At 56.7% G+C, this 18,549-nt stretch overlaps 1 protein-coding gene across 1 annotated transcript; it reads right to left on the bottom strand.

The window, feature by feature from the left end:
* CPSF4L (cleavage and polyadenylation specific factor 4 like) lies at window positions 1-7,104 on the bottom strand. Its single transcript, XM_044250207.1, has 7 exons — window positions 7,002-7,104; window positions 6,437-6,487; window positions 4,598-4,750; window positions 1,367-1,462; window positions 433-526; window positions 322-373; window positions 1-87 (listed from the first exon to the last, which is right to left on the bottom strand). The coding sequence occupies exons 1-7, from the start codon at window positions 7,102-7,104 to the stop codon at window positions 1-3; spliced, it is 636 nt and encodes a 211-aa protein (XP_044106142.1).
* Window positions 7,105-18,549: the final 11,445 nt, after the last annotated feature.

Here is an 18,549-nt window from a genome sequence, read left to right as displayed (position 1 = left end):
TTACCGCCTGGCTCCAGCCCCCTCCCCCGCCCCCAGCTCATTAGCATGCTCGGTGTCAGCCTGCTGCAGATTTCCCATTTCTGAACCCTGCGGGAAAGGAGCCCAGACCCCAGCCAGGGGATGAGGGAGAACTGCAGAGGCTTGGGGTGGGTGTTAAGGGTTTCTACTCATTTCTAGAACAGTTTGTGAAGCGCTAGATGTCCATGCCCAGCTCGAAGACGCATTATCTGCCTGGGGTAGCGTTCAGTGCAGCCCCAAGTGGGGGAGGGGGGGTGGGTGTGCAGGGTAAGGCAGCAAGGAAAACACTGGGCGGATGCTCACCAGAAACTTCATTTCCCACCTTGGGCCAGTGAAGGTAGAGAAGGATCCAGATCTAGAAGCCAGAGAACGGCAGTGCTAGGTGGGAGTTGCTGATCCAGGGGTCATACTCACTGTGCAAATTGGCAGTGGGGGCCCTCGGGGCAGAAGCCCACTAAGTAGTTAACACACATTGTCTTAGGGACATGGCGGTGTTTACAGAGGGGACCTGCTGGGCAAAGAACAGCCAGAAAGACACATGACAAAGCTCACCAGGAGGGTCAGGCTCTCCACTTCATGGGGTGTATAAATCTCTCCCTTCCAGACTGCCCAAAGCACCTGCTTCCTAACCATGTAACTGAGAGGGGAAAGGCGACGTCGGAATATGTTGGGGTAGGTCCTGAACAAGGGGGCCGGAAGCATTCCTAACACACTGCGTTTGGGCAGAATGACAGGATTGTAGATAGTCACATGCCATCTTGACTTAGCTCCAGAAGGTACAACTGAGGAAAGGCTCACCCCACAGCTCACTTTTCCTCCCCTAAAATCCCCAAAACCAACTCAGCTGAGGCCTCAGAGCAATGCGCCTGGAGGCAAAGGAAAACAAAGCATGTGGGCCTCAGAGCACAGGGATGAGGATGGGGGGAACCTGCCTCTTAATGGGGTAGGCAGAGCAAGCTTCAGCGACAGCACACGAGTGGGGGGGCGGTGGGAAAAGCGGAGACTGTAGATGAACAGTCTCCTGGGGGTCCGCCCCTAGGAGGGAGGGGTTTCCCCTTTCCATAAATGAGGAGAGTTCGGCAATTCGTTCAAGGTCACACAGCTGATGCATTCTGAAGTCACGGGGATTAGAACCCAGGCAAGCCTGCTGCAAGAAGCCAGTCCTGTGCCAGGTTCTCCCATCGCTGGCTGAACGTTACAGGGAGGCCTGGGGAGGATGATGGAAGGATCTTCTGTTGGGAAGCCCCCCCACCCCCAGGCCTCATCCGGAATATGCCTCCTTCCCCTGCCAGGGACCGCCCCTCTCCCATCTTGATCTCCTATTGTTCCCTTTCTATCGGGGCCTCACCATCCTTGCAGAAACCTTGGTCATACCAAGGACAGTCCCGGGTCTGGAAAGCTGGCTTCACGTGGAGAAAGGAACATTCCTTCTTGTTGCAATCACCTGAAAAGTCCAGCATTCTTTAAAAGCAGGCTCATCTTTAGTGCTCTTTCCATCCTCCCCAGACTGGACGGACCTTGCCCCTTGCACAGAAGCCACTTGCCTGCTGTCTGCCACCAGCCACAGAGAGGTTTTTCTTTTTTTTTTTTTTTTTAAAGATTTTATTTATTTATTTGACAGAGAGAAATCACAGGTAGATGGAGAGGCAGGCAGAGAGAGAGAGAGGGAAGCAGGCTCCCTGCTGAGCAGAGAGCCCGATGCGGGACTCTATCCCAGGACCCTGAGATCATGACCTGAGCCGAAGGCAGCGGCTTAACCCACTGAGCCACCCAGGCGCCCCCACAGAGAGGTTTTTCTGATCCTTGCAACAATCTAAGGAGGATGGATCCCAGTGCTATGTGCCCAGCAGGACTGGGGTAGGAATAAGCACACCTAGAAGTGTTGAGGCAGGGTCAGAGATCCCGAGGGAGGTGCTGGAACTGAAGGCATTTGGAGGCTACCAGAGAGGAAGGAACGAAAGGAGAGGTGGGGGAGGGGAGACCCAGAGTAAGCAGCTAACGATCCAAGAAGACACATCGTGGAAGCAATCTGATTAAACCCTCTTGCCTTCATCGCTAGGAGACCCACGGTGCTTCCAGAACCAGGGCACAGTCCTTTTTGGTGGAAATGCCAAGAAGAGCAGAGTCGTACCCCCAAGGGGGCACTGGGATGATGCCAGATGCAACACAGAGGGACACCTGTAGTTTCACTACATCTGCACTGTCATTGGTCTGTAGAGGGACCAGGACTCAGGTTCCCTAAAAGGAACCAGCCCTATTGGACAGACCACTTGAGAGTTGTGGGAAGAACCCTCTTAGGTTTCTCTTAGGGGCCAGGAGCTTGGAAGGAGCCTTGGGGAAGATTCGGCTCATTTTTCACTTCATTTGAGTAGAGAAGCGGTAAAGGCTTCCAATCTCATCCTCCCTAAAAATCTACAACGTGGTGCTTCTCAGAACCAAAAGGAACTTCACGATTGGCTTTCACCTGGAGAAGAGGGCCACGGATGCCACAGAGCTTTAAACCACCATTCCTTCCACGTCCTGCCATCTCACGAATGAGGACACCAGGGCTCGGAGAGGGGAAATGCCGTGGCCACGACCATCAGCCTTCCTTGCACTGACGATGGGTTTCCGTGCTTGTCGTCTGTGTGCAGCCCTTGGCAGAGCGCAGACTCCTGGCTCTGGCCTCCAGAGGAATGGAAGTGACATACCCCCTCCTCGCCCCCCTCCAGGGCTGGTGAGCATTTGACAGGTCAGGCAGTGGGAAATCACCTGCGCAGGGCTCCCTTTCCGCCTCCGCCTGGATGCACGTCTCCGTGCACCCCTGACGGCCAGCAGGTGGCACCCAGACCCCACCCTCCACACTGCCTTTCCCAGCCAGGGGCTGTGCCCAAAGACCCTGGCCTCCTTCATCCCACGCTCCTACACCTCCCACTCTAAGGCTCTAAACAAAACAACTTCCTGCAAGAAGAATGAGAATCCCTTTGATAGGCTATTAGAGATACTCATTTACTCTAAGAGCAGAAACAGAGGTTACCAACTACTGTCAGTGATTTACAAGGATGCCCCTCACCGTGAGAGGTCTTGGGGGGGCAGAAGGGAACCTGGTCCCATCCCTGTGCCCGTCCCCAGCACAGCATCCAAGTCCCAAAAGAAAACAGAACCAAGTTTTCCTGAAGGCATGAATAAATGGCATTTTTATAAGTACCACGCCCTAACCGATTGTACGACTGGAGCCCCCAATAAATGGCATTTTTTTTTTTTAATAAATGGCATTTTTAAATGAAAGAGGTTTAGGCGGTGACCAAGGGGAGCCGGGCTCCAGGTAAACTTTGTCCTCTCTTTCAAAGAACACACGTGGGCAGCTGAACCCCAGCTCTGAGCGCACGGGCCATGGACTTCTGGCCTGGGAGGGACTCTTCGAGGATGCTTTGCCTTCTTCCCACATACCCGAGACTCCCCCTACAACGCTGGGCGGGGGTTGGGGGGGGACCCGCGGGCACTAATGAGGGACAGCGACCCCTGCAGCTGTCTCAGTCAGAGAGGTCCCTGGAGACTGGGCCAGCTCTCCCCTCCCCGGTCACTCTTTTGGAACACAGTCTGAAAAGCGCTAGACTACAATCCCTAGGGCTCCGTCCAGCTCCGGAAAGAACGGAGCTGTAGAATTGTATTGGGAAGATATTTTATGAGATCTGAAACACATTCACAGACCCTTCTTCAGGGAGAGGACACGTGGCTGTGGCTTCCCCCTCTGCAGCCCCGTGGATGACAAAACGTGGTCCTGAGGCCAGACCTGACCACACAAGATAAGTGGAGGGGCTAGGGCGTCTGAGCCTCACGACTGGATGCTTAGTTACCTCGCACTGCCCGTAAGAGATGCTCGTTTTCTACTTACGGAAACGATGTCAAGTTTCCTTCTAAAATAAGACTTAATAAGTAAGACAGTGGAGAGAGCAGACAATGATACCGGCCAGCAGAACAGGTGCTCTGTGTGTTGGACAAGCACTGGGAAAGTGGCTTCCAAATGCTTGTTTGGGGCTCCCTGGCCCAGACCCACCCCGGGACAGAGAGATCGCCCTTTCAAGACTTGTTTCCGGACACTCAGTCCGGGTATGTGATTAGCCAGGACCATCGGGGGAACTATTCAGCCCCTGATTCCAGCCACACCCTCCCCTTCCCTCAGAGGGACCCATGTGTGCCTGCGGGGCAGTAAAACAGGGACCCCCTGGGGCGCCTGGGTGGCTCAGTGGGTTAAAGCCTCTGCCTTCGGCTCAGGTCATGATCTCAGGGTCCTGGGATCGAGCCCCACATCAGGCTCTCTGCTCAGCGGGGAGCCTGCTTCCTCTTCTCTCTCTGCCTGCCTCTCTGCCTACTTGTGATCTCTGTCAAGTAAAAAAAAAATCCTTAAAAAAAAAAAATCCTTAAAAAAAAAAACAACAAACAGGGACACCCTGTATCTAGGGGGCTGGAGAAGCAGGCACCCGAGACTCAGAGAGGCATACACGGCCTCCTCTACGTGCCCCTCTCAAAACTTCTGTCCCTCTCACAGTCCACCCTGCCAACCTCCCGGGCAAGGCCTGGAGCCACGGCGAGACATTACCGAACTTGGAGTAGAAGTAGCACTCGGGCATCCTGGTGACATCGTACTGGTGCAGGAAGCCGCACTGGTCGCCCTTCTTACACAGGCCACGGAGCCAGTGTTTACACACCACCATCTTCTCCCCCTGGTTGTGCCGGAATGGGCAGAGCTTCCCTGGGGACACCAGAGCACCCAGCGTGGACCCGGCTCAGCCCAGGAAGGAATTCCCCCAGGAGAGGCTAGGGCTCAGATCCCCGCTGCCCTCCCTCCCTCCCTCCCAACCCCTGACCCCCCAGGAGCTAGAATCAGGGGCCAGAGGCAACATGAAGGAGGTGTAGTAATCCAGACAGGCGGCTGTTCACACGACCACCCCTCGGCCCAAACCCTGCTCAGACCCCCTGGGGCTCCCTGGGGTTTGAGAAGGGCGAGGGCAGGTCCAGCTCCAGGGAGCCCCAGGGGGTCTGAGCAGCTCTCAGGCGCCCCCTCTCCTCCAGGCTCATGGCGGGGGACCCCTACCAGAGAGCAGAGCCGTGGTTCTGGGGGCAGCACAGTCTGGGGGCATCCAGTGCTCCCAAAGGGCCTGTTAAAATCAGGTCCTAAAAACTCCCACAAAGGTTACGTTTCCTGAGTGCGGAGACCTAAGGTGCTAACCAACAAGCCAGCTTTGTAACAACATAGAAGGAAGTGGAAATGGTCGAGGTAACTCTTTGTTCTTCTTCCTGGGGTATTAGCATCAGCAGGAAGGACACCCCAGTTCTAAGTTCCTGAGCAGGGCCGGGCTCGTGCTTGGCTGACTCTGATAGAAGGGGAGGGAAACCGGGAAGGGCTTCTTTGTAAATAGCCCTCCCATCACCCGGCCCGGAACTTGCTCTGGTGTGACCTCCGGCCAGGGCAGTGGTGTTTCTCTGCAAGAGGGTGTCACTGTGAACCACTGCTTTGGAGACAGGACCCGAGGCGCCATCTCAGTGCTGAGCCTCGAGTGAGCAATGCTGGTCCCCCCTCTCACTCCGTCATCCAGGGCCGACAGGACAAAGGAGGTGCAAGGTGTGTGGCAATTACGCCCTAGAGCACCCCCCCACCCCACCTGGGCCCCTCCCAGCCTCCTGGCTTCCCAAGAACAGGGCTGCTTGGATCCAAAAAACTGGTCCTGAACTCATTTACATTCGCAGGGTTACTGAGCCTGAATCTATAGGGGGACTGGGAACCCCCAGATTGGAGGCAAGACTTTTGGGGGCAACTGTGTATTTCTATAGGAAGAGGCCATGAGTGGCTCATGAGCCAGAGGTTGGGAACCCCTGGTTGGAGTCAGGTCACCTGTATTAGGGGAGAGGGGCTTGCTTGATCCAAGTTGGGGTGGGGGAGAAACAGGGGACATTTATGGGTAGCATTTCAGAGACGGAAAGACAGAGTTGTCTTAGGACATAAAGACTACATAGAAGAGCTGACCAGGTCCCATGTTGATTCAGAGGATGAGAAGTTGGGGGGCCTGGGGAGAAGGATGCAGCTTTCCTGGCGGGGAGGAAACTCAAGACCCCCGGGGCCTCCTGGGAACACACAGGCTGAAACTCTGGAAACACTCCCACCCCAGCAAGGTAGAAAGAAGGGACTGTCCCCTTCCAGGTAGCCCTGGGTACCCTAATCAATGCTCCTGGGCCAGGGAAATCCTTCACGGGGAGGGGAGGGCTTCCTGAGGGACGTACCCGCTCTCCTGCCCTTTGCCTCCTTATAAGACAAATTCGACTCCATTCCAACTCCCCTCCCCGGGTGCAGATTCGACTCCTTATTCCAGGCCCAGGGGAACCCATCACGGTATCGACTGGTCTAGACCCCCTCTCCCGCCAGGTTCTCCTGCTGACCCACCTTTGTCACAGAGCCCTTTAGCGAAGAAGTTGCACACAGCCGAGCCCGATTCTAGAAGGGGAAGAAGGAAGGTAGCTTCTTCAGTGGCTGCAGCTGCCAGAGCGGCTTTTCCTTCTCAGGAAGTGCCCCCCCCCCGCAAGTGCCCCCAGGCTCCTGGTTTTTTGGCTGCTGGCTTTCAGAACCAGCCTCCACACCGCAACACCTAACCCCCCAGCTTTGAAACAGAGGAGATGGAGGGCCGCAGGGGAGCTCAGGGGGCCCGTGTGGACATTCCTGGCTTCTCACAATTCACCTTCTGGGTATCTCTGCTTTCCCAGTCTGGGAAATGGACTGCCTGGAAGTCAGCCCCATTTTCCTAGCGCCCTGGAGAAGACGTAAGAGGGGGGACCTGAGCCCCTAAGAAGGGAGGGACTGAGCTGGGACTCGCAGATGGTCGGTTCCAGCCCCCCCACCCAACTCAGTCTCCCTGGTTGAGCCGAGCAGTGAGGCCTCCAGAGAGGGCTGGGAGAGGGGCCATGGCTCAAGGTTCCTCCAGAGGGACGGCCGACACCCTGGCCTCACTCACTGTCCATCCCCTGGAAAGGCAGGAGGCCAGTGCCCTTCTGCGTCTCTACATCCTTCTCGAAGGTGAAGGTCAACTGCTCCAGCCCTGCAATGACCTCTTGCATCTTCGGTCTCCTGCCGGGGCTGCTAAAACCTGCTTCAGCCCCTGCAGGTGGACCCTATATAGCTCATGGGAGGCCCTTAAGGGGCCCGGGTCTGACGCTGCGTCCCTCATCCCTGGGTGCCAGCGGCCAGGAGACGGCCACGTGACTCTCTCACCACGCCCACCTGACGCAGGTGCAGACACCCTGGGGCCTCACGCTGCCCCCCAGGGCCCCACGCCCCCACACCCGCTCCCCATGCACCCTGCTGGGGAAGAATTAGCCAAGCCCCTCCCCACACTGCTCATCTCTGTGCGGTGCCCTCAGACAGACACACAACATACGCGCAGACATGACCACACCTGTGCTCACTCTTTCACCACGAACACAAAGCCACAGGTCAGCTTTGGGAAGAGTTCCACCAACCGACCGCAGTGAGGCTGCTCCCATTCCCAGGAGCTTGGAGGCCAAAGGGTGGGGGTGGGGGGCGCCGCGGGGCAGGGGTGCCTCCCTCCAATCGGGTCCCAGCCAACCCCTCCCTCTGGGACAGCTGACACCCCTTTTCTGGCCTGAGTGACAAGCCCTGAGTGAGCTCTTCATGGGAGAGGGAAAAAAAGAACGAAATCCAGAGGAATCGGAAACAGTCGGATGAATAGCGCTTTGTTCACGCGCACACAACCGCGAGCTCGGAGCTCGGCTGGGGGGTGGAACCAACCAGAGGCCTCGGCCTCCCCGCCAGGATGCCACAGGCCACCCGAGCGCCTCCCACCCCTGAGAAAGGGCTCTGTAAACGAAATCCCCATGCAAATGTTGTTTTATTATTATTAGGCCACCCCTGCACCCGGGGCTGGGGGACATCTGAAAGGGCTTTCAGTGGAGTCCTTTAAGGCTCTAACTAGGTCAGGCTGCCCCCCCACCCCCCCTGCCCCGCCCCTCCGCCTGGGCCCCCGCCCCTCCGCCTGGGCCCCTGCACTGGCCTTCCCTCCCGCTGGAGCTGCTGTTTTCCCAGTCACACTGGAACCCACGGAACCCAACGCCCTCCTTCCCAGACGGAACGGAGACGTGGGCAGCACCCTACAGGCCCGCGCTGGCCTGCAAGAAGGAGCCTGCTGGCTTTTGTTTTCCCAGGGCTCCCGCTCTCGCCTTGTTCTTTTGAACTCTGGATCCGAAAAGAAAATAGCTGGAGAGAGAGACACCTGGAGCCGAGGCGGGGCAGGGGAGGGGTGGGGAGGGCATCCAAGAGTTTGCAGAAGTCCGGGCCTCCCTCCAACTTCAATTCTCGGGAGGCTGGGTGCTGAGCAGCAGGTTGGGGGAGGCTGGGTCACAGGGGCCCCTGGGGGTAGACGCCCTAGTCCTGTGCATCGATTAGGAGTCCCAGAAACCCATTCATCTGTCAACATACCAACCAGGCCGGCCAGGGAGGCCAACGAGGACATCCAGCTTCAGCTGGCTGGTGAGGCCAAGGGCACTCACTTGGGAAGACGGTGACGAGGGAATTCAAATCCGGGTCTCTGGATGATTTCCTTCCATGAAAATCCAGACGGCATCTGGGTACTGGGGGTTGGGACTGTCTTCCTGCCCTCAGGGACCTCCCAGTCAAGTGCGGAGTACACGATGGTCCAGGGGAATGAGAGGGGATCACAGAGGGATAAATGCTAAAGGGGGTGGGGGTGCTAAGCAGGGGCAGGGAGGGGCACAGAGGAATGTTCCAGAAGGGAGACCAGCCACGTGAAAGCACAGGGCATGGGGTGACACGGCAGTGGGTGGGTGGTGGTCAAGGTTCAGTTAGACCCTCTGGCAGAGGGTGTGAGTGACAAGATTGGAGAAAGCAGGGACTTGAAACTCGAGTGTCTCTTGCGGCTTGGTTTTCTCTCATGACATCAGCCGAGCACCCCCCAGAGGGGCTGGGAGAGCCCCACGCGGCCCCCCGAAGACTAGACTGAGGATGAAAGACAGGACAGGCCGCTATGTAAAGGAGGATAAAAATAGTAATTAGAGCCCCGGAGATGTCCCCGCTCTCTGGTGGTCGGAAGGGGTTCTCTGGCAAGAGCCAAGCGTGGAGGAGACCCCAGGGCAGACTCCCTCCATCCACCACCAGCCTCCCCTCTTCTTGGGGTCAAGGTCCCGCCCTCCATCTGGACTCCCTGTGGCACCCCCGTGTGCCTGGCCGGCAGGGGTGCACCGACGATGCTGCGAAGACGAAGATGGGTCCCCCCCATCCCTCTCCACCGTGCACCATCTTCGACTTGGCATGAGAATGACAACACCCGGCATTCGTGGCTTTTGCTTCCCCAAAATGCCTTCTGGGGCGGGTTGAATTGTCTCCCCCCAAAAGGTAGACCAAGTCCTAACCCCTGGTCCCTGTGAATGTGACCTGATTTAGAAATTGGATCTTTGCAGCTGGATCCCAACAAGATCAGCCTGCAGTTAGGGTCCTCACAGGAGAGGAGAGGGGGTTGGGGACACGCAGAGAGGGCAGAGAGGCGGGATTTGGGTGGCTGCCATGGGGCACCGAGGTTGGCCAGTCACCCCCAGAGGCCCAGACAGAGGCGGGGGACAATTCTCCCTCCGAGGCTGCCCTGCCCACACCACCTTCTCGGACTGGGAGAGTGCGTGTCCGTTGTCTCAAGGCGCCATCTCTGTGGTGATTTGCTATGGTGGCCCCAGCGGACTCGTATGTCCTCCCACGTGGACATTCAGCTGCCGGGGCCCTCCCTCCTGTCACAGAGGAGCAAAGGAACACACACGGAAGGTCACTGCCAAGGTTCCACAGCTGTCTGGTGTCAACAGGGGAGGTCTGGGTCTCCCACCCCATAAGTCCTTTCCTCCTCTTCTTGTCAGACCAGGGGGTTGCCCCCCATGTACACAGCCCCCTCAAGGCTCCCCAAGTGGACCAGCACCCCCATTGTGCGAAGAGAAAACACAAGCCCCAGGCCAGAGAATCCCTGGTGATACCCCGGAGAAAGGGCTGCAGTGGGGAGCTGAGTGCCCCAGTTTGGGGGGGGGTCCCCTCTCGAAACTCCTAGTTCTCTCTCTGTGCCCTGAAGCGTGTCCCCAGCACCTGTGTTTTCATAGATTCATTCAGTCATGACCGCAAAGTGGTCGTGCATCACTCTGCAAATACTGGCATTAGTTTTTTTTTTTTTCTCTAATTTATGAGAGAAAGAGAGAGAGCAGGAGAGGGGAGAGGTCAGAGGGAGAAGCAGACGCCCCGCCCAGCAGGGAGCCTGATGTGGGACTCAATCCCGGGACTCCTGGATCGTGACCTGAGCCAAAGGCAGTCGCTTAACCAACCGAGCCACCCAGGCGCCCGTTAATTTTTAAATCACCATCATTATGAGACGCTCATTTAACTCTGGCTGCAGATGTCCGGAATTATCATCACCCTGCCCCTTTTCCTCTATAAATGTACGTCTCTGAAAAGCGGGGGCACGGGGAGCTCTAGAATTCTCCGGCTGCCGGGAACTGGGGGAGGTCCTCGTGCCTGTCCCCCTGGTCTTTGGACAATGGCAGCCCATGTTTTTCTGGGCTGAGTGTGCCCAAGCCCTCCTCCCTGGTGTCTGTACATCAGCCCCACGCCCACCCGAGGGCTCTGAGTCCATGCAAAGGGTAGAGACTGGCACTGAGCAGGTCAGGGAGGCAGGGTTCAAGTCAGGACTTTGCTGGTCCCCAGCCTGTGATCCTGGGCCATTTAATCAACCCTATAAGTCCCAGATTCTGCACCAGTGAAACAGGACCCCCAGCATGACCTCACCTGGGGTGCCAGCCGTGGAAAGCACATGTGAGCGCCTGATACCAGGGGGAAGCTGTATCAGAGTTGTCCTCCCAATGGGTCGGTGCCATAAGGAATGAGGACCGGCATCCTGTCCCCAGGTCCAAGGTCACCCTCCTCAAGCTTACCATTGCTAGGGGCCCCCAGTAAAAGGTGCTGTAGGAGACAGAGGCTCTGTGCTGCTCAGGTGCTGCTGGAGGGCTGCTTGAAGTCCATAGGGATGGGCCGGGTGCCTGGACAGCCATGGTGTGGAGGTCAGAGGAACCCCCGGGAACCCCCAGCTGCGGCTGGTGAGCCCCAAGGACAATGAGCCAGTGTGCCCTGCTCTCTCCACTGCTCTTTGTGCCCCAGAGATGCCACTTGGCAGAGACAGCTGTTGGTCTCACAATAGCCACTTGGAGTGCAGAGCAGGGAGGTCCAGCAGCCAGGACGGTCCTGCGGCGTCCTTGTCCGAGAGCTGGGTCTCTGTGAGTCTGACAGTTCTGGGAACGCTACTCTGGGGAAGATGTCTCTCTCCCGCAGAGGCCTGGGTACAGTAAGGGAACTAACGACCCACCCACACTTCTCATCAGGGCCTCCTCCCATCCACCCCTGCAAATGTTTGAGATGCTTCTACCCATTTAACAGATTAAGAAACCAAGGCTGAGAGGGGCAAAGGACAGCCCAAGTCTACTGAGCCGGTAGACACTGGAACGGGGGCCGAGACTCCCGACCTTCACGAATAGTTCCTAGGACTGAACTGGTTGTGGTTCACCGTGTACACCATCTTTTCTCTAATTCCCACAAAACCCTAGAAAGAGAGCCGTTATTATATTATTTGTCTGCCTTTGTCTCAGGTCATGATCCCAGGGTCCTGGGATCGAGCCCCACATCGGGTTCCCTGCTCAGTGGAGAGCCTGCTTCTCTCTCTCACTCTGCCTGCTGCTCTGTCTACTTGTGCTCTCTCTCTCTCTCTCTTTCTGTCAAAGAAAGAAAGGAAATTTTAAAAGAAAGAAAACTGAGGCTCCCAGGCTTACTTACAGGAGCTTCCCGAAGATCACAGGCTCTGTCTGCAGGAGCCCACAGCCAGCCCACCAGCCGCTGTGCAGGAAAGCACCCACCCCCCGGGGCTGGAAAGATGAGAGCCTGCTCAGGCCGCGGAGGGGGCATGGGGGCCGCACTTTGGTTTGAGAGTCATGTGGGGCCCAGGGGGTTCCTGAAAGCTTTCCTCCTCCACTGTTGCCGCCTTCGTGTGTCCTGGTCTTCAGGCCACCTGGCCCTCTGCTTCTGTGCCCAGAGCCCCTCCAGGCTGAGCAGAGGCCCAGACCACCAGTGAAAATGAGTTAGCAGAAGAGGCACGAAGGGGCCCAGCTGAGGCTACCCTCTGGTTTCTCCCACCTCCTCCCAGCTTCACTCAATGGCTTCTGCCCCCACCTGGCCTCTAGGCAGCCATTCATCCACTCGCGCGCTCGCGCAGAAGTATCTTTGAACTTCGCTTCACGCCGAAGGATACAGAAGGAACAAGACACAGCTTTTCTCATTGTTCCAGCGAGCAGAGTAACGGCCCCCAAAGATGCCCACGTCCTAATCTCTGAACCCTGTGGACATGTTACTCACGCGGCAAAGGGGACCTTGGGGAGGTGGTTACGTACCCTGAAACGGGGAGGTTATCCTGGATTGTCTGGGCAGGCCGGGCGTCATCACCAGGAGACTTCCAAGTGGGAGGCAGGAGAGCCAGAGGGAGGGGGGAAAGGAGAAAGAGAAGTTTGGAGATGAAGGATGTTACTCTGCCGGCTTTGAGGACAGAGGAAGGCACGAGCCAAGGAGGGCCGGTGGCCTCTAGAAGCGGGAAGACGTGTGGAAATGGATTCTCTCCTCGTCCCTTCGGGAGAAATGCAGGCTTGCAGACCCCTTGGTTTTAGTCCAGTGGAAGCCACGTCTGCCTTCGGACCTCCAGGATTGTAAGAGAGTCAACGTGTGGCGCTTTAAGCTACTAAATTCGTAGCAGTTTGGCACACCAATAAGGACAGGAAGACAGGGAGAAGTCACCCATAAATAAGGAGCCAGAATCCTATCGGGTGGGAAGCAAGGCATTTGCAAAGCTTCCACAGGAACACCTAGCTCTCTGGTGGGTGGCAAGGAAAGGGTTCAAGGAGGACGAGCCACAAAGCTGGGGACAGGCAGGGCACCGTCGGGCAGTAGGGGACAGTGTAGACCCAGCCTCGGGGAGGTCACTGGAGTCGGCCTTACAGCCTTGGGTCTGACCTGCATTTTATGTATTTATTCACTCTTTCATTTATTACAATTATTTTTAATAGATTTTTTAAAAGATTTATTTAGTTAGTTTTAAAATTCAGAGAGAGAGAGAGAGCACAAACTGGGGGAGCAGCAGAGGGAGAGAGGGAGAAGCAGACTCCCTGCTGAGCAGGGAGCCCGATAGGGGACTTGATCCCAAGGATCCTGGGATCGTATGACCTGAGCCGAAGGCAGATGCTTAACCCCTGAGCCAGTCAGGCGCCCCTGGTCTGATTTGAGGAACAGCCTCTGGCTGCAAAGCTCTGAGGCCATTCTCCAAGGGCAGCCAGAAGAGGCCTTGAGGCAGCTCGTATGCCAGAATCCAGCAGTCCCAGGAAAGGGGGTCCTCTTCCCCACAGCCCTAAAGCCGACCATGCTTTGTAAGAGAGAAAAACGTCCAGGTCAGAATCAACCATAATTATTACTGAAGTTCTCCTATCTATCCCTGCAGCTCCTGGGGTGTATGCGCCAACTCCCTCTTACCCCCCCACTTGCAGGAGGGAGAGGAAGGTCTCTCTAGGACACAGAACTGCCAGCTGACTGTTGACACCATGATGCATTAATTCCCCCAGCCACGGCCTGGGGCACTTACTTTGATGGATTGGGGGCCAAGGTCATGCGTTTGATCTGCCTCTGGGTCAATTGAGTCTGGAAGCAAAACTCCATTTCCATCCCAGCAACAGCCCTCCAGTCTGTTACTTCTAAATGATTCTAGGGTCACAAGGCAGACAGACAGATTACGGATGGAAAAACCCTCCAGGCCCCAACAATTGATGGGGAGTCCATGGTGCTCACTTGGTGTCCAAGCCAAGCCCAGTGGCTGTGGGTGACAGAAGCGGCCAAACAGAGAGAGGGCAGCCCTGTCTCTTCCCAGCCTGGACGAACCAACCCACCCCTGGGCGCGGGGGCTGCTGGGAGACTCGGTGGTGCTGGAGCAGAGAAATTCAGCAGTCCTGACCTTGCCTCCGGTCCAGGGTTCTTCCAACCCACAGCTCTGTCCTTGGTCTCGCTTCTCGGTTTGGCTTTGGACTGCGGCTCTGGGCCACGACTCTAGGCCAGCAGCTGCTGACACATGGGGGGTCGCCTCCATCTCCGTCAGCTTGGGCTGAAACATGAGGCTTTCGTTTTCCCCAGTTTCTGGAGGCTGGAAGTCCGAGATCAGGGCGCAGGCAGATTCGGTTCCTGGCGAGAGCGCGCGCTGTGGCTGTGTGCTCACACGGTGGAGAGAGAGTGCTCTGATCTCTCTTCCTCTTCCTATCAGGACATTAGTCCCATTGTGGGGGGGCGCACGTGCATGACCTTATCTAAACCTGGTCACCCCTCCTCAGACCAGCACACCGGGAGGGGGCCGGTAGGACTTCAATGTCATGAACTTACGGGGCCACCAACATTCTGTCCGTGGCACCCACTGCCCCCACGGCCGCCTTCTCACCGTTTCTACTTGAAATGGCTTCCATATGTCTGAGACCAACCCTAGCTCTCCAGAGACTGGTGCCCCCTCCAGCTCCTCTCAAGAACGTCACCATCACCAGACGCTCAGGCCAAAGCGAGGTACGTCCTCACTTCCCCAAATGTGCAGCTCCCACTCCTCGCATCATGGATTCCTCTCATCCCCGGGTCTGATTCGAGCTCTCCTCTCTCAGGGAGCCTGCCCTAACGGCCTTCTCTAAAGTGAGGTCCAGGTCAACGCCCGTCTCAGCACCCACCAGTTTCTCCCTGCAAAGCCCTTGGTGCCAAGTGCAGTGTTGGGCTCATCTTCTTGCTTGCTGATACTCTATTTCCCCTTCTCCCCCTGCCTCACCCCAAGCCCACGTTCCCACTATGGGATTTCCCCATCAGACCCAGCAGGTGCGGTGCCCGGGCCCCTCAGGACTTCCAGAGGCCCATGAACATGTTTTAATTTCCTTAACATTGGAAGAAAATCTGTGAAAAGCTCTTAGGCCAAAGAAAGTAGTTTTAATCTACAATCTTAATGCATGCACTTTTTTCCCAGCACGGTCAGAAACCTAATTCAAACCATCTCTACGGAGGAGAAGCCCAGGAAAGCCACAGCGCCATCCTGGGGCCGTGTCTGAATTGTCCACTGCCCCGCCTACTCTCACCGTCCCTAAGCGACTCACAGAGTGAGGCACACAGCAGTTGCTCAATAATCACCAGGTGAATCCGCGCTGCCCACTTCCGTCTTCAGAGAACACTACCCCAAACTTGCAGGCAGCCCTGATGTCACTTTCTGGGGGCCGGGACGGAGCCCCTGTTGCAAGAAATGACACCGAAGGAGCATCTTCCAAGTCAAGCTGGGAGGTACCACCTTCTCAGTACATTGCTCAGTCTGGCCCCATGGGGGTGGGGGTGGGGATCAGAAAGCTGTGCGGTACTTCTCAGTGCCTTCTGAGTACCGTGCTGCTGGCTAGAGACCTGCCAGCTCGCTCAGGAAAGTGGCTAATTTAAGATGCAAGAAGATACATTTTGTTCCCCGTCGGACTCTATAAATCTTTTTCCACGTTGAATAAAAAACACGTGACCTTAAGACACTTTTGTCTTAAATTGGCCCTTATTAGGGGAACAAAAAAAAAGGTGTCTCAGCACTTCCTGTAGAAGCAGGGGTTTTCGGCTTCCAATGGGACACGTGGTAATGTCTGGGGACATTTTGGATTGACATAGCTGGGGGGGATGCTGCTAGAATCTAGGCGGTGGAGACCAGGGGTGCCACTCAGCCTAATAACAAAGAACGATCAGGCCCCAGATGCCGACAGTACTGAGGCTGAGAAACCCTGCTTTGGAAGAATCTCAATGACATGTCTTGGATGAGTGACTCGGTCACTCAGGTCTGGCCCTCTCCATAGACTTGATTTTACAGATCTGCACCTCGGCCTCAAGCACTCGACTGACACTGAACAGAAAGGTTGCCTGATGGGGTTGGTGTGAGCGCATGGGTTGGGAGGCCGTTGGTGAGAACACTGCCTGAGATCCCGTTCCCGGCTCCTTCAATGACCTCACAAGCACCCCTCCCAGACCCTAGAAAAAGCAGGAGTTGTTTCTGGGATCGTTGTATCCTTGCGGACTTGTGTGTTTTGTAACGGGTGGATTTCCCTTTTCACTTTGACTGACGGGAAGCTCGGGGTCCAATTTGCAGCCCATCTCTGAGAACTGGGGAGGCCCACCCGGAGCACATTTCTGCATACCACCGTCTTGGTTCACTGTACTGTTTGTTCCAGCCCTGTTTTCGAGCTGATCTATTTTTATCCTATTGTATTTTCCATATTTTTGTAAGCTGCCTCTGATCCTTTTGGCAACAAAGCGGGGCAGAAAAACAAAACAAAATTCAGCAGAGCCCTGTGGCCTTGGCGGGTATTTTATAACGTGCCAAGGGGTCATTTCAAGGCTAGAGTCCTGCCAGGGAAGGCGGCTATCCCTGGCCCCGCTGGTCCCCTCCTGGGAGTCTCCGTTCTTGGAGAACAGCAGTTAGGTGGGTTAGAGCAACAGGTCTTAGAGGGAGAGCCGCTGATACCCAGCTGCCCACAAATACCTTCCCCTCCCCCAAACGTTCTTTCCAATCTCCCATCTGGCTGTTGCCAAGGGGAAACAGCTAGACAAGCTCTCGGGTCTCTCTTCCTAACTTGCCTTTCCCACATCTTCCGTCCGGGTCTTTAGGGTCCCGGATACCCTGCCCGTGGCTATCACTGCCGCTGAGTGTATGCAGGGGTGGAGTGGGGGTGGGGAGGACCTGCCTCAGTATGCAAAGGCGAGGCCCTTTGGGAGGCTGTTTGGAGGATGGAGTGAGCCAGGGATGGGTGGGGGGTGCCACCTACACCTGAAAACTTCAACCCCCCACCCCTGCCAGTCACCCTGACCACGCACACACTCCGGGCTCTGGGAGCCCCTGCACCCCACAAGGCGCACAGGCTTGGCTCGCCCTTCATCTGACATGTCAGAGCTGGAGCCAGTCCGATCCACCTCAGTCTCTGCTCTGCTCACGGGATGCAGCCAGCACTTTCTTCCCCTCAACCTCTGTCTGCCCATCTCTAAAATGGGCAGTGGGAGTGGGCGGGGAAGGTAAACCAGGTCCTTAAATTCAAAGATCCTAAGAACCTCTCCCTCTTGTGGTCATACACTCTATTCCTTTTGTCCACTTTCTTTGTTCTGGAAACATGGTGCCACCGGGTGTAGTGGGGAATGGCTTGTGTGCACGGGAGAACGGAGTCAAAGGGGAGCTTGGACGCCAGCAGGAACACAAGCCCAAGGCTGCAGGCTGGTGAGGCCTGGTCATGCTCAGCAGAGACAGAGGCCAGCCCTGGGGGACTCCAGGAAGGACCTGTGTGCTTCCTGGCAGGCCCTCTGGATGACATGAATCAGCAGCCCCCGGCACCTCATCTGGCAGCAGGCAGCAGCCCCTTTCCCGTGGGCACAGAGCCCAGGTGAGCCAGGCACACCCTGACCAGCTCGGCCTCTCTCTGCGCCGCTCTGCTCAGCCAGAACACTGGCCCCGCTGGTCATTCCGGGTCCCGAAGTGCAAATCACCAGGTAGGGACAGGGGTGGGGAGCCTGTGGCTGGGTCTGTGCCCAGCATCTCCATTTCCCAGCTCAGTGGGGTGGGGCCAGTTGCCTTCGAGTCCTCGTCTGTAGAATGGGGGTAAAAGAACAGTCTGGGCCTCCCTGAGTGGTCATGAGGATAAACAAGGCCAATACAAAGAGCCGTGCCAGGCACAGGGTGGTCCTAAGGGCTGACACCTAGCCCTTACCAAAGTAATGGGACAGAACAGTGTGTGCTGAAGAAGCAGGAGAGCCCAGCACTGCCAGCAGTGGTGGGGTGGGGGGAGGGAAGGGAGATACCCCAGTGGTGGCCAGGGCTGGGTGGGCTTGTGTTGATGCAGCCCCCAGGAACCCTGTCCCCCCACCCCCCACAACCTCGTCTCCCTCCCCGGCTTGGGGCCACCACACCCTGCTTCTAACTCCCACCCTTAGCCACATCCCTCATTAGCTGGGAATGAGCCCCTGAAGGGGCAAAGGGACCTGGGAGACATTTTAATTATGCTTCTAATTGCTTCCCAGGGAGGATGAGCACAAGACCAGATCTCTTGGGTGGCTTGAGGCGAGGGGCAGGGTTCCAGAAACTCAGCCGCACCAGCCCCTGGGTGGGAAGGAGGCTGTGTGCAAGGGGCTTCGGCTCACAGAGCTGCCGGCCCTGCCCGGGCTGACACTCTGAGACCGCCTATGCCAAGGGGACCGTGGGCGTGGACAAGGGAAGGCGGTGAGGTGGGAGCTGGGCCAGCAGGCCGGAGGGCTCACCCCACCCAGGACAGACTCACTCCCCAACCTCCCTTCCCGAAAGAACGAAGCTTTGAGCACCTTCAAGGTACAGGGCTCTAAAGTCCATGATGTTCTGATTCTACTACTTCGTGACTCGGGGAAGACAACCCCGTGGC

Source organism: Neovison vison, chromosome 5 (genome assembly GCF_020171115.1).
Source record: "Neovison vison isolate M4711 chromosome 5, ASM_NN_V1, whole genome shotgun sequence".
Lineage (NCBI taxonomy): Eukaryota > Metazoa > Chordata > Mammalia > Carnivora > Mustelidae > Neogale > Neogale vison.
This window is presented reverse-complemented; position numbering and strand designations above follow the sequence as displayed.

Excerpts from the sequence above, each read along its gene's own strand:
- CPSF4L (XM_044250207.1), bottom strand. The coding sequence starts at position 7,104 with ATGCAAGAGGTCATTGCAGGGCTGGAGCAGTTGACCTTCACCTTCGAG. Across the intron at positions 1,463-4,597 it reads CTACTTCTACTCCAAGTTCG|GTGATTGCAACAAGAAGGAA; the intron begins GTAATGTCTCGC and ends TGGACTTTTCAG. Across the intron at positions 88-321 it reads GGTGGGAAATGAAGTTTCTG|GGTTCAGAAATGGGAAATCT; the intron begins GTGAGCATCCGC and ends CCTTTCCCGCAG.